Source organism: Schistocerca cancellata, chromosome 3 (genome assembly GCF_023864275.1).
Source record: "Schistocerca cancellata isolate TAMUIC-IGC-003103 chromosome 3, iqSchCanc2.1, whole genome shotgun sequence".
In the NCBI taxonomy this organism is placed as follows: Eukaryota; Metazoa; Arthropoda; class Insecta; order Orthoptera; family Acrididae; genus Schistocerca; species Schistocerca cancellata.
In genome coordinates, this window is record NC_064628.1 from 208,451,803 (window position 1) to 208,465,456 (window position 13,654).

At 38.1% G+C, this 13,654-nt stretch overlaps 1 protein-coding gene across 2 annotated transcripts in view; it reads left to right on the plus strand.

Moving 5' to 3' along the window:
• The window catches only part of LOC126174824 (translation factor GUF1 homolog, mitochondrial), a 145,041-nt gene that overhangs the window by 85,071 nt on the left and 46,316 nt on the right, over positions 1-13,654 (plus strand). For both annotated transcript variants that reach the window (XM_049921202.1, XM_049921203.1), the window contains exon 6: positions 3,394-3,531. In XM_049921202.1, coding sequence (XP_049777159.1) covers positions 3,394-3,531 — 138 coding nt within the window. The remainder of the gene's footprint in view (positions 1-3,393; positions 3,532-13,654) is intronic.

Here is a 13,654-nt window from a genome sequence, read left to right on the forward strand (position 1 = left end):
TCCCTCAGCCACATATTCCTGACGATCAAGTACCACGGTCTTGGAACCCTTGTCAGCCGGAAGAATGATGATGGATCAGTCAGCTTTCAGATCACGGATAGCCTGCGCTTCGGCTGTGGTGATGTTGGGAGTAGGATTAAGGTTTTTCAAGAAAGATTGAGAGGCAAGGCTGGAAGTGAGGAATTCCTGGAAGGTTTGGAGAGGGTGATTTTGAGGAAGAGGAGGTGGGTCCCGCTGTGATGGAGGACGGAACTGTTCCAGGCAGGGTTCAATTTGGATAGTGTCTTGGGGAGTTGGATCATTAGGAGTGGGATCAGGATTATTTTTCTTCGTGGCAAAGTGATATTTCCAGCAGAGAGTACGAGTGTAGGACAGTAAATCTTTGACAAGGGCAGTTTGGTTGTATCTGAGAGTGGGGCTGAAGGTGAGGCATTTGTATAGGACAGAGGTTTGGGATTGGGAGAGAGGTTTGGAGGAAAGGTTAACTACTGAATTTGGGTTGTTGTGGTTCCACATTGTGTTGGCTGGAATTTTGAGGTGTTGGGGGGAGTGGAACTGGAAGTGGGAGATTGAGTAGATGGGAGAGAGTGGGTCTGTGTGCAATGAGAGGAGGTTGAGGTTTGTTGGAAAGGTTGTGGAGGGTGAGTGAGTTGCCTTTCTGGAGGTGGGAAACCAGGAGATTGGATAGTTTTTTGAGGTGGAGGGTGGCATGCTGTTCTAATTTGCGGTTGGCCTGTAGTAGGATGCGATGAAGAGCCAGTGTGGATGTGGCAGAGGAAAGACTGAGGACTTTGATTAGGGATAGGAGTTGACGGGTGTGTTCATTGGCTGAGTCGATATATAGGTGAAGGATTAGGCGGGTGAGGGCTATGGATTGTGCAGTTTGGAACTGGTACAGGGACTGATGGAAAGAAGGATTACAGCCAGAGATGGGAACTTTGAGTGTGAGGCCTTTGGGGGTAATCCCAAATGTCAGACAAGCCTGAGTAAATAAAATATGGGAGCATAATATGGCTAGGGTGAAGGCATGTTTGCGGAGGGAATGAAAATAAAATTTAATGGGGGCGTTGTAGGGATGGTGTGAGGTTGACATGGTATTAGAAGGTGGAAAGGGTAACATGAGACTAAAGTGAAAATAAAAAAATAAAAGTATATAGGGAGAGATAAAGGTATGAAAAAAGTCGAAAAAGTGTTGGTTTGAGATGAGCTATGTTGATCCTGTGCTGAACTTAGGTTGGGGAACAATGATGGGTACAAAGGTTAGGTAGTTGTGTTGCCTCCAAAACACGTTAAAGGTTGGGGAAATTCAGGAAAATTTTGAAAAAACTGCGTGTAAATGTATTTAAAGGACTGGTTATGTGCTGGCAGATTATGATAATGAGGCTAACAATTGTCTGACGAAGAAATAATAACGTTTAAACCTGTGGGAAGCTGCTAAAAAGTGATCGGTTATGTGGGAAAAAACGGGAATGGAAATAAAACGAAAGTTGTTGGAAATAGTTGAAAAGGTTGTTTAGTGGGTAAAAGAAACTGAAGCTGTAGTAGTATTCACGAGTTTACACGAAATGTTTGTAAACTGGGAACAGTGGATTTTATAGCAGCGGTAATGTTGAAAGTGTTAAAAATTTTTAGGTTATGGTTTGGAAGTAAATTACATATTATAAAGTATATTTAGGCAGGATAAAATGTATGGTAGATTACAGAAAAAGGGAAGATGAATACAAAGTGAAACTACTTGTGCAAACAAAAAGAGAAAGTAAGATGACAGAAAAGATTTCGAAATGCAACAGTGACAATAACAAACGTAATTGTTGGGTTCAAATTAATGATATAAATAAAATAGAAAGAAACATTCCACATGGGAAAAATATATTAAAAACAGAGATTCCATGACTTACCAAACGGGAAAGCGCTGGTAGATAGGCACAATAAAAAACACACAAACACACACACAAAATTTCGAGCTTTCGCAACCCCTGGTTGCTTCGTCAGGAAAGAGGGAAGGAGAGGGAAAGATGGAAGGATGTGGTTTTTAAGGGAGAGATTAAGGAGTCATTCCAATCCCGGGAGCAGAAAGACTTATCTTAGGGGGAAAAAAGGCAGGTATACACTCGCACACACACACACATATCCATCCACACATATACAGACACAAGCAGACATATTTAAAGACAAAGAGTTTGGGCAGAGATGTCAGTCGAGGCGGAAATGCAGAGGCAAAGATGTTGTTGAATGACAGGTGAGGTATGAGTGGCGGCAACTTGAAATTAGCGGAGATTGAGGCCTGGTGGATAACGGGAAGAGAGGATTTATTGAAGGGCAAGTTCCCATCAATGGAGTTCGGATAGGTTGGTGTTAGTGGGAAGTATCCAGATAACACCCACGTGATTTACCAACTGACCTGCCTACACTGTGACGCTTTGTATGTGGGAATGACCAGCAACAAACTGTCCATTCACATGAATGGACACAGGCAGACAGTGTTTGTTGGTAATGAGGATCACCTCGTGGCGAAACATGCCTAGGTGCACGGCCAGCACATCTTGTCACAGTGTTACACCATCCAGATTAAAGGCAAAGAGTTTGGGCAAACTCTTTGCCTTTACAAATGTATGCTTGTGCCTGTATATGTGTGGATGGATATGTGTGTGTGTGCGAGTGTATACCTGTCCTTTTTTTCCCCCCTAAGGTAAGTCTTTCCGCTTCCGGGATTGGAATGACTCCTTACCCTCTCCCTTAAAACCCAAATCCTTTCGTCTTCCCTCTCCTTCCCTCTTTCCTGACGAGGCAACCGTTGGTTGCGAAAGCTAGAATTTTGTGTGTATGTTTGTGTTTGTTTGTGTGTCTATCGACCTGCCAGCGCTTTTGTTTGGTAAGTCTCATCATCTTTCTTTTTAGATATATTTTTCCCACGTGGAATGTTTCCCTGAGATGACTTACCTGTGACTTACCAAATGAAAGTGCTGGCAGGTCGACAGACACACAAACGAACACAAACATACACACAAAATTCAAGCTTTCGCAACAAACTGTTGCCTCATCAGGAAAGAGGGAAGGAGAGGGAAAGACGAAAGGATATGGGTTTTAAGGGAGAGGGTAAGGAGTCATTCCAGTCCCGGGAGCGGAAAGACTTACCTTAGGGGGAAAAAAGGACGGGTATACACTCGCACACACACACATATCCATCCACACATATACAGACACAAGCAGACATATTTAAATATGTCTGCTTGGGCTGCTCTTGTACATCTCGTATTCTTTTTTTGTGTGTGTGTATTCACCAGTAGCAGTTAAATTTCTGCTAATTATATATAGTTTTTGCTGTTTTACTTGTTTAGAATAACAAAAAAAAATCTTTTTAACCCTTTGTTCTAAAGCACTGTTTCATTGCAGCCAAAATAATTGGAGAAAAGAACATTAAACATTATGGAGGAGAAGAGATATTATTTTCAAATCCCTCTCACTTTCCACCTACATCAATCATAGCTGAGTTACAAGAACCAACAGTCATGGGGACAATTATAACTCCAGGTATATTTTATGTAATACTTACGATCCCAGTGATAATTCTGCTGATCACAAGAAAAACCTGTACAAATGTCATTTTTATAAAATTGTTTCCATTAACATTATTAGGCTGTAAAGTTAAGCCTAGATATATTTTCTTTCGAATAGCTCGTATTCTTGTTTCCTGCATGGGAGATCTTATGATACTATGTGTTTCTAATTTGTTTGTAATTCCCTCAAACTTTGCAATTTGTATCCTTAGTAATGATCTGGATGTTTGTGTTCTTTTTGTAGTTATTTAAGCATATTTTTGAATCTGTAAGTGAGTTTTACATTGTAAAGCCAATGATTTGCTTGACATGTGCTGCAGTGCACTGCATGATTTTGACTTTCATTTTTCAAGTATGTTTATTTAGATTGTGCATCTGCATAGTTCACTAATGCCGTATGTCAGTGGCCATATTCATTGAAATGTTAAGTGAAGGGGTTGAAGGGGAACAGTGACAAAACATTTCACATGGGCCCAAAGCATCATTACAGAGCTCTTGTGCTTTGATGAAGAAGAGAATATGGCTATTCCTTTAATTCCATAAAGCCTAATTAAGAAGATTGACACTGTTGAGAAAGCCTCCTACGTTGAACAGTGAGCAGTGAATGGCTGTTTGGTTCACCTACATTTCACTTAAACAAAGCTCTCTGTGTGCAGTATTGGATGACTTTGCCTATTCCATTGAATGCATAATAGCAATTATTGATCAATGGTTCAAGTCATAGCCCTTGGTCATTATTGGCTTAACCTTCTGGATGCTGAATCAGTGGTTGAAAATTATTGAATCTGCCAACAGCTGCTCATTGTCGTTTCACATGGTAATACTTTCTCACTATTTTACTGAGTTAAGCGTTACAGGACTTTCATCATGCTCACTGCACCAGCTGCCTCCTCTTCCCAACATATGTTTGTATGATATGTACGACTGTACTATAGTGACAATATAGTCACCCTTTTTTCTGCTAACAGATATGCTTACAGAGAAATGTCAATGATAATGTTAAATTAATTAGAGTAATTGAATCAAAAGGAAGACTCATTTCAGGAAACTATTACATATCTTCAGCAAACAAACATTTTTGTTTCTCCTCAGTTCTCGTAACCTGTGGGTCTGCCATATCCTGGGGCTTCAATAACCTGTTGCTCATTTCCAGTCTTTCCAAACTTATCTCTCATTCCTCCCTTAGGGATGAAGTAATAGGTCTAAAAGCTAGAATTAGTATTTCCACTCTTATAAGTGTATTCAGAATACTGGAATTTTATCTACTGCAAACTTAAGTACTGGGCATTAATTAGAGCAGATATGTTGACAAACATGTAAGCAGTCCTCACTTGCTGTCCATGTAATGAGTAGAATACCTCCATTACAGTGTAAATCACACTGTCGTAAAGTAACCTGTATTAATTAACTTAATAAAGTGCAGAAGCAGTAGAAATTAGGAATAGAAAATAAGCAAATACTGAAACAAAAATTGTTGAGGCAATGAATATAATAAATTCCCACATAAAACAGATTCAGGTAACTCAGAAAGAGACAGAGATCCAAAAAAAATTTTCCCCATTTCGGCATACACTAGCATTATTACACTAATCAACGTTACACTCTGTGAATGGTTACACAATGACACTGAAAATGTGTGAATAACAAATTTGACAAATTGTAAGTTTAATGTTTGTCAAATGCTGAATTTGTCTGTATCTTTTCAATGTCAATTTACAAAGTAACACAAAAACATCCAAAAAGTAAGCTGATCTTTAACCAAGTTCACAATTAATGTAATAATAATGTGGAAGAAGAACTGCAGAGCAGTGCTGTATAACACAGAGTTTGGCAGGTGACCATCAGCATAATTTTTTTTTATTTACTCATGTTCAGAACATAACATACAATCAGCATAAATAAATGTATCATAGTGAACATAAATGAGTGGAAGAATCCATTAATGTTGAATTTCATGACTGTCAATCAGTTGTGGAAACATTAAGAACCACAGATTAGATTAGATTAGATTAATACTAGTTCCATGGATCATGAATACGATATTTCGTAATGATGTGGAACGAGTCAAATTTTCCAATACATGACATAATTAAGTTAATTTAACAACATACTTAAGTTAATATAACAACTTTTTCATTTTTTGTGTTTTTTTATTTTTTTAATATTTTATTATTTTTTTTTTAAATTTATATCTAAAAATTCCTCTATGGAGTAGAAGGAGTTGTCATTCAGAAATTCTTTTAATTTCTTCTTAAATACTTGTTGGTTATCTGTCAGACTTTTGATACTATTTGGTAAGTGACCAAAGACTTTAGTGCCAGTATAATTCACCCCTTTCTGTGCCAAAGTTAGATTTAATCTTGAATAGCGAAGATCATCCTTTCTCCTAGTATTGTAGTATTGTAGTATTGTAGTTATGCACACTGCTATTACTTTTGAATTGGGTTTGGTTGTTAATAACAAATTTCATAAGAGAGTATATATACTGAGAAGCTACTGTGAATATCCCTAGATCCTTAAATAAATGTCTGCAGGATGATCTTGGGTGGACTCCAGCTATTATTCTGATTACACGCTTTTGTGCAATAAATACTTTATTCCTCAGTGATGAATTACCCCACAATATGATGCCATATGAAAGCAATAAAATATCTATAAATGTGTATATAAAGTGACCTAAAACGACCTTGTTAAACTAGTTGTAGAGGAAGGAAATACCAGACTGAAATTCACAGGAAGAATCCTAGGGAAATCACTCACCTGTTGTGGAATTATGTATGAAGCATAGAAACCCTTAACAGAAAACAGTATCACACTAGCTTTTTAACTCTTGCTTTTTTTGTAATACAAGTACACACATTCAAACACAAAAGCACATGGACGCTAAAACGTACATTGCTGCAACCACAGCGAAAACGAATATTGGTTATTAATCATTAAAAGCAGTTACCTGGGCTGCTGAAAGTGAGGAAATAATAGGGAAGGACGCACAAGGCAAGGAGGGGAGAAAGGGATAGAGTGAGACAAGTCTTTCTACAGAAGATTCTCCTGTAGAAGGAATCTCTGCCTCTGAACTATTTCCCGTAATCTCTCATCCTACATTCAATGCACAGCACACTTCCTTCACTACCTTTCCACAGTTCCTGTCATGTTACTACCGGACTCCATGTTGGTCACTGGGGAAGTGACGTCCTTGTGCGCCAACATCCCACAGCTAAATAACCTTATGGTCATTAGAACCTACGTTTCCCAACATTCTCCTGATTATTTCACTTTAAAAGGACAAATCTTTAAACAAATCCAAGGCACTGCAATGGGTACTCACATGGACCCATCCTACGCTGCTGAGCGAGGTGGCGCAGCGGTTAGCACTCTGGACTCTGTAATCTTACCCTCCCACACATCGCTATTAAATTCACTGTTTGAATATCTTCACTATTTTCAAAAGCTTCGAGAGGTGTAAGATATACAAAATAATAACTTTTTATTTATCTTCATTATCTCATTGTTGTTGTCGATGATGGCTCAAAGTCTTGTCTAGGGGTACATTCTCGCTGCTGAAAATTTTGATTTAATATTGTGGGTTCAAATTATATCATTACTTAAAAAAATTAATAATTAGAGTTAGATTGTACTATTAATATTAAGAATTTTAAGTATACCAGAAATCTCGTAATTTCAAAAGAAGAGTAATTTTAACTGTTAGTACATATCGATTCTCTCTCTCTCTCTCTCTCTTCTTAGCGATCAAAGGCCCTGTAGACCATGTGCTGCATCAACGATCTGCTTCCACCGCCTTCTATCTCTCGCAGCTCTCTCCACCCTGCGGAAATTCCTAATGCTGCGATGTCCTTCTCTATGTCATCTTTCCACCTTGTACGAGGTCGGCCCAATGGTCTTGTTGCCTGGAGAGTTCCTTAAAATGCTTTCTTGGAGATTCTGTTGTTTTCCATTCTGGCCACATGTCCAGCCCATTGCAGTCTCCTACTTTTTAGTTTCTGGATGATAGTGGGTTGCTTCATTAACTGATAAATTTCATTGTTCTTTCGAATTCTCCATGTGCCATTCTCCAACACAGGTCCCCAGATGTTTCTCATTACTTTTCTTTCAAATACATTCAGTTTTTCTCTTTCATTCTTTGTAAGCGTCCAGCTTTCTGGACTGTACAGTACTATGGGGCAGATAATAGTGTTGTATATCTTCATCTTTGTGGTGATTGACAAAACTTTACTTCTGAGTGGGTTGATTAGTGAGTACAGACATCTTGACCCTGAGGCTATTCTTTCATTTATATCCATTGTTATGATATTTTTACTGTTGAAATGTGATCCAAGATTTTTAAACTGGGGAACTTTTCTGAATTTAGAATGTTGGTCAATTTCAAAGTAAGGATTTGGGTTTATGACTCGACCTATTTCCATATATTTGGTTTTCTCTTGGTTAATCAAAAGCCCTATTTTGCTGGCACTGTGCCTGAGAGATCTGTACATGTCTTTCAGTTCTTCTTCAGTTTCACTCAGCAACACTGTATCATCTGCATAAGCCAGGAGTTTTACTTTACTGTGTTCGAATCGGAGACCATTGTATAGATGTAAATTACTCTCCCGAACCGCTTTCTCTAATGCAAGATTGAAGAGGTCACATGAAAGAGCTTCTCCGTGTCATAAGCCTGTTTTAATTGGAAAGGTGGGGGATATGGATCCTCTGAACTTCACTGCTGCCTGGGAGCCATCCATGCACAGTTGTATCATCCTAATGATTTTACTGGGTATACTAAATTCTTATAAGGTGTTGTAGAGGCTACTTCTGTGGATGCTGTCGTAGGCTCGCTGGAAGTCAATGAAGAGACAGTGGATGTTTTTGTTAAATTCCCAGTATTTCTCAAAGATCTGTCATATAGTAAACAAATTATCAGTTGTGGAGCGGTTTGTTCGAAACCCAGCCTGGTAATCTTAAATAATGTTTTCCGCGTAAGGTTTAAGTTTTTCCAGAATGGTCATTGACAGGATTTTGTATGTTATGTTCAGCAAACTGATTCCTCTGTGATTTCCACATTCCATTCTGTTTCCCTTCTTGTGTATGGGATAGATTATTGCAGTTTTCCAATCTTCAGGCAGTGTTTCAGTTTTCCAGATCATTGTGATAAGGTTATAAATTTCTTTGTGTAGTTTTCTTCTGCCCTCTTTTAACATATCTGCTGATATCTGGTCCTTACCTGCTACCTTGTTGTTTTTGAGCTTTTGAATGGAGTGAATCACTTCCTGTTCTGTGATTCTACATTCGTCATTATTAATGCTGTCACTCTCAGACATTGCGTAATTGAAGGTTATGTGCGGATCAGTGGAATTTAACATTTCTGAGAAATACTCTTTCCATCTTTCTAGGATACCTTCCAGCTGTGTTAGCATATTTTGATTTTTATCTTTTATGAATAGGTTTTCACTTTGATAACCTCTCTTACTTTTCTTTGTATACTGAAACAACTTCTTTGAGTTTCCATTCCTGCTTTCCACTTCTATAGATTCTAGGACTCCAGTTCGATATTTCCTTTTCTCTGTTCACAGAACTCTTGCTGTTTCTCTTCTAACCGCATTGAACGTCTGCCTCCTGTCCTCACTCTCCTTATTATGCAGCCATAGCATCCTGGCTTTTTTCCTCCTTTCTATTGCTGTCTGACACTTTTCATTGAAGCATTTCTGTTTCTTCACTTTCTTTTTCTTGCCCAGTGTTCTTTCTGCTGCATCTGTTACTACAGTCTTTATTCTTTCCCAAGCCTTCTCGACACTATTTTCCTCCTCAGCTTCTTGCAATGCTGTAAATCGGTTATTTATTTCAATCACATAGGCTTCTTTAACAGACTGTTCCTTCAGTCGTTCGATGTCTAAATTAGGTTTTGGTGTGGCTTTTGGTTGTTGATTCCAAATCATCTTTATTTTCATCTTTCCTACCACTAGGAAATGATCCGAGCCAATTTCAGCTCCTCTATACGTTCTGACATCACTTATAAATGAAGTGAAATGTTGATCTGTCACAACATGGTCAATCCGATTTACTGTTTTGCCATCTGGAGAGCACCATATCGATTGTAATACATTAATTTATTTTTTATACATTTTAGCCTGAAATATAGTAAATCATATACAGAATCATATGAATTCTTTTAATGGAACAGCTGAGATAATTTTAACCTATGCAAGGATCGATAGTGTACATGGTATTGGTTATCTCTACTTTAAAAAAAAAAAAAAAAAAAAAAAAAAAACGTGGGGGGGGGGGGGGGGTAATGTTGGAGGAGGGTGACTTGTTATAATATCCCCCTCACAGAATTTGGAAACAGAGTGTTTACAATATTTTGTGACAGACTATAAGGCTTGCCAAACGGTTTACAAAATTGTACCCAGGTCATTCCATGTCAATTCAACCAATTTGAGAAAATGTTCCAGCTGATAGTCACAGATTTGGCTGAAATTTAGCACACCAATGCTACCAAGTATGGAACACTCATGTACAAACTTTTAAGTTCCCCTGCCAATTAGTTCCAGAATTAAAGCTCGTGAAAGAAGGTGGCACGACCCGTAAATTGCAACCCGCATCTGGCAATCTGCCTTCAGACCCAACTTCAGGTTTTCCACACAGTCCAGTGAAATTTTTATAACCCAGTAACACCCTTTAAGTAAACACACTCCATGAATCAAAACACCAACAACATATTTATCAGGGAAAATAAAAAATTCCAAAATGTGATTAAAAAATGTAATATTTAAAAAGGGTATAAATTTTTTTGTGGTAAGCTTAATGTAGCCTAAACACACACAGAACTCATCATGCCCATATCAGTCACAAAAACTGAGTTACATGCACACGAAAATACAAAAATTTGAAAAATTACCTGAAAAACATGGATTTCCGAAGTGTGGTAGCACAAAAGGGACAAGTGGTATCCAAGCCAAATTTCACACACTGCATAAATAGACCATAATGATATATATCTCAAACTTTTGGCACGTTATTGCAAGACATTTGTGTACAATGGAAGTTGACAGATGTATTTGGTGATGTGGCCATTGTTCCACTACATAATTTTGTAAAAACATATCGTAAACTGTTCTGCCTCTTCTTATCCTCTCCCACAATTGTTTAATCACTAGGCAACGACATATAGACAGATTAACACAACCTATCATTAATGTTTACTGCACCTTAACTGCTAAAAACCAGTCGATTGTGCTTCGAACAGAAGTTCTCCCACACTTTAGCTACTGTACTCTGTACATTGAGTGGCAAATTGTACTGTCTTCTTCAAAAGGAATTCAACACCTGTCTGCCAAACGTGGCCAATGAAATGATGTTGCTGGTCCTGCTGGTGGCATGAAGTTCACAAATACATCACCTTCTGCTTCACAGCACTCTGCAACACATCCTAAGCACCATTTTCCATCATAAACAGCAATAACATAGCAATCTGGTTGTATGTTGCTGCTTTTGCTTCTGAATCCTGATTCAGACACACTCTGAAGACACATGTTCCTTCTGTTCAACTTCAGATACTTGTGCCACATTATTAATATTGTTATTATTCTCTGCCAGGTACTTAAATGAGATTTGCAGAGTACCCATGTAGATGTAGATGTAAATTGGGGGTCTTGTACTTGTGTTTCCTCACCCCAAAACTGTGGACCTTCATTGAGGTGAACACCATTTCCCAAATAGTTGCCTCTATGATAGTTTCTCCTATTATACTGCCCATGGTTATCCCCATTATTCCTGTGCTGCTGAGGTTCAAAATTTCTGTCTCTATTACCATTTTGACCTTGATCGAAGTTACCACCATCTCTGTTTGTGTAGTTGTTACCATTGTGATCTCTATCATTTCGATTATTATTGTACATGTTTCTTTCTAATGCTCTATCCAGCCTGTCTACATATTGTAAAAATTGTACTAGACAATCATCAGGTCTGTGTACTAAATCCCACTCCAACCTTTCTTGTAATCTCCTTTTTAGTGCATCAATTAATGTCATTTCGTCTAACGGCCTGTCAAGGTGTGCTAATTTCTTAAGTTCATTCTTACAAAATTCTGTCAGTGTACCGTCCCTATTCCTATTATTTGGACCATTCAAAAATTCACTTTTAATCTTCCTTGTTCATTTTCTGACCAAAATTTATTTAAAAAACTTTTCTCAAAACGTTTCTACTTCTCCCACTGACTTAAATTTAGATTTACCCACAACAGAGCTTCACCTTCAAGACATCTTTTAACAAATTTAATCTTTTGGTCGTCACTCATGCCTGACACAAAACTATCCCTACAGTGGTGTAGAAAATCCACTGGATGTAAATTGTCTGCTGGAAAACTTTTTATTGGAATGTTGGACCATGCAAAGTTGTTTGAATATGTATTGTTGTGAATGAAATTTTCCTGAGCTACTGAGAAATTTTTTGATCTAAAACACTTACATTAGTTAGCATACTGTTTTCAACATTAATTTTTTTTTTTTTATCTAAACTACTAAAGTTCTGTTCCATTCTTTCTGCTATGACTTTCTGTTCAGCTCTGATGTCATCAACATTCTTTGTTTGTTGTGCAAATTGGGCCATGAAATCTTTTCCAAAACAATAAACTTATTTTCTAATTCATCGACTTTTTCATTCACACTTTTTAATCCCTCTGACAACCCATCTTTTAGTCCCGAAACCTCATTACCAAGTTGGTCTATTTGGTATTGTATCCAGTCCATTTTATCATTGTTTTCACTCAATTTTGCCAGAATCAACTGCATAACGTCAGTTTTAACTGTGCGTTGTACACTTTCACTTGGTTTAAACATGTCTTGGTATTACGGTATATTAATAATTTTTACTTATGAACCGTCTGACAGCAACTGAATAAAACACAATTTTAGTGCCTAAAGAGACAGGGCTTCAAAATAGCATATAAGCCTGGGCAAACCCTTCAATTACACCTAAGCCAGCCAGCTACCAAGAGAGACAAATTCCAACAATCAGGAATATATAAACTTGAATGTCAAAGTTGTGATGCAGTATACATAGGCATGACATGCAGGAATTTTCAAACAAGATACAAAGAACATATCAGATGTTGGAAGTATGAAACAAACCATTCAACATTTGCAGAGCATTTAAAACACTACAAACATGGAACAAGAAATGAAAATAATGAGAATAAGCAACCATGACAAACATCTTATACAAATGCAAGAAAACTTCCACATCCAGAAAGCCATAGCAGAAAACAAACATGTGATAAATGAACAAACACACATCAGCACAGGCTCCCTACTACACTTAGTAAAGGAAATGATAACATAAAACAAAAAATAATAAAAAAAAGAAAGAAACTCTTCCCCATATCATCTGGAGACACATATAGGGAAACATTCCACGTGGGAAAAATATATCTAAAAAGAAAGATGATGAGACTTACCAAACAAAAGCGCTGGCAGGTCGATAGACACACAAACAAACACAAACATACACACTCCTTCCCTCTTTCCTGATGAAGCAACCGTTTGTTGCAAAAGCTTGAATTTTGTGTGTATGTTTGTGTTTGTTTGTGTGTCTATCAACCTGCCAGCACTTTTGTCTGGTAAGTCTCATCATCTTTTTTTTTAGATATATTTTTCCCACGTGTTGCTTGTTGGTGGGTTTGATGTGGACCCACCAACAAGCAACAGTACCGCCATTATGACAGCTGCCACCCATTCCACATCAAACGGTCCCTTCCCTACAGCCTAGGTCTTCGTGGCAAACGAATCTGCTCCAGTCCGGAATCCTTGAACCATTTCACCAACAACCTGAAAACAGCTTTTGCATCCCGTAACTACCCTCCCGACCTGTACAGAAGCAAATAACCAGAGCCACTTCCTCATCTCCTCAAACCCGGAACCTTCCACAGAAGAACCCCAAAAGTGCCCCACTTGTGACAGGATACATTCCGGGACTGGATCAAATTCTGAATGTGGCTCTCCAACAGGGATACGACTTCCTCAAATCCTGCCCTGAAATGAGATCCATCCTTCATGAAATCCTCCCCACTCCACCTAGAGCGTCTTTCCGCCGTCCACCTAACCTTTGTA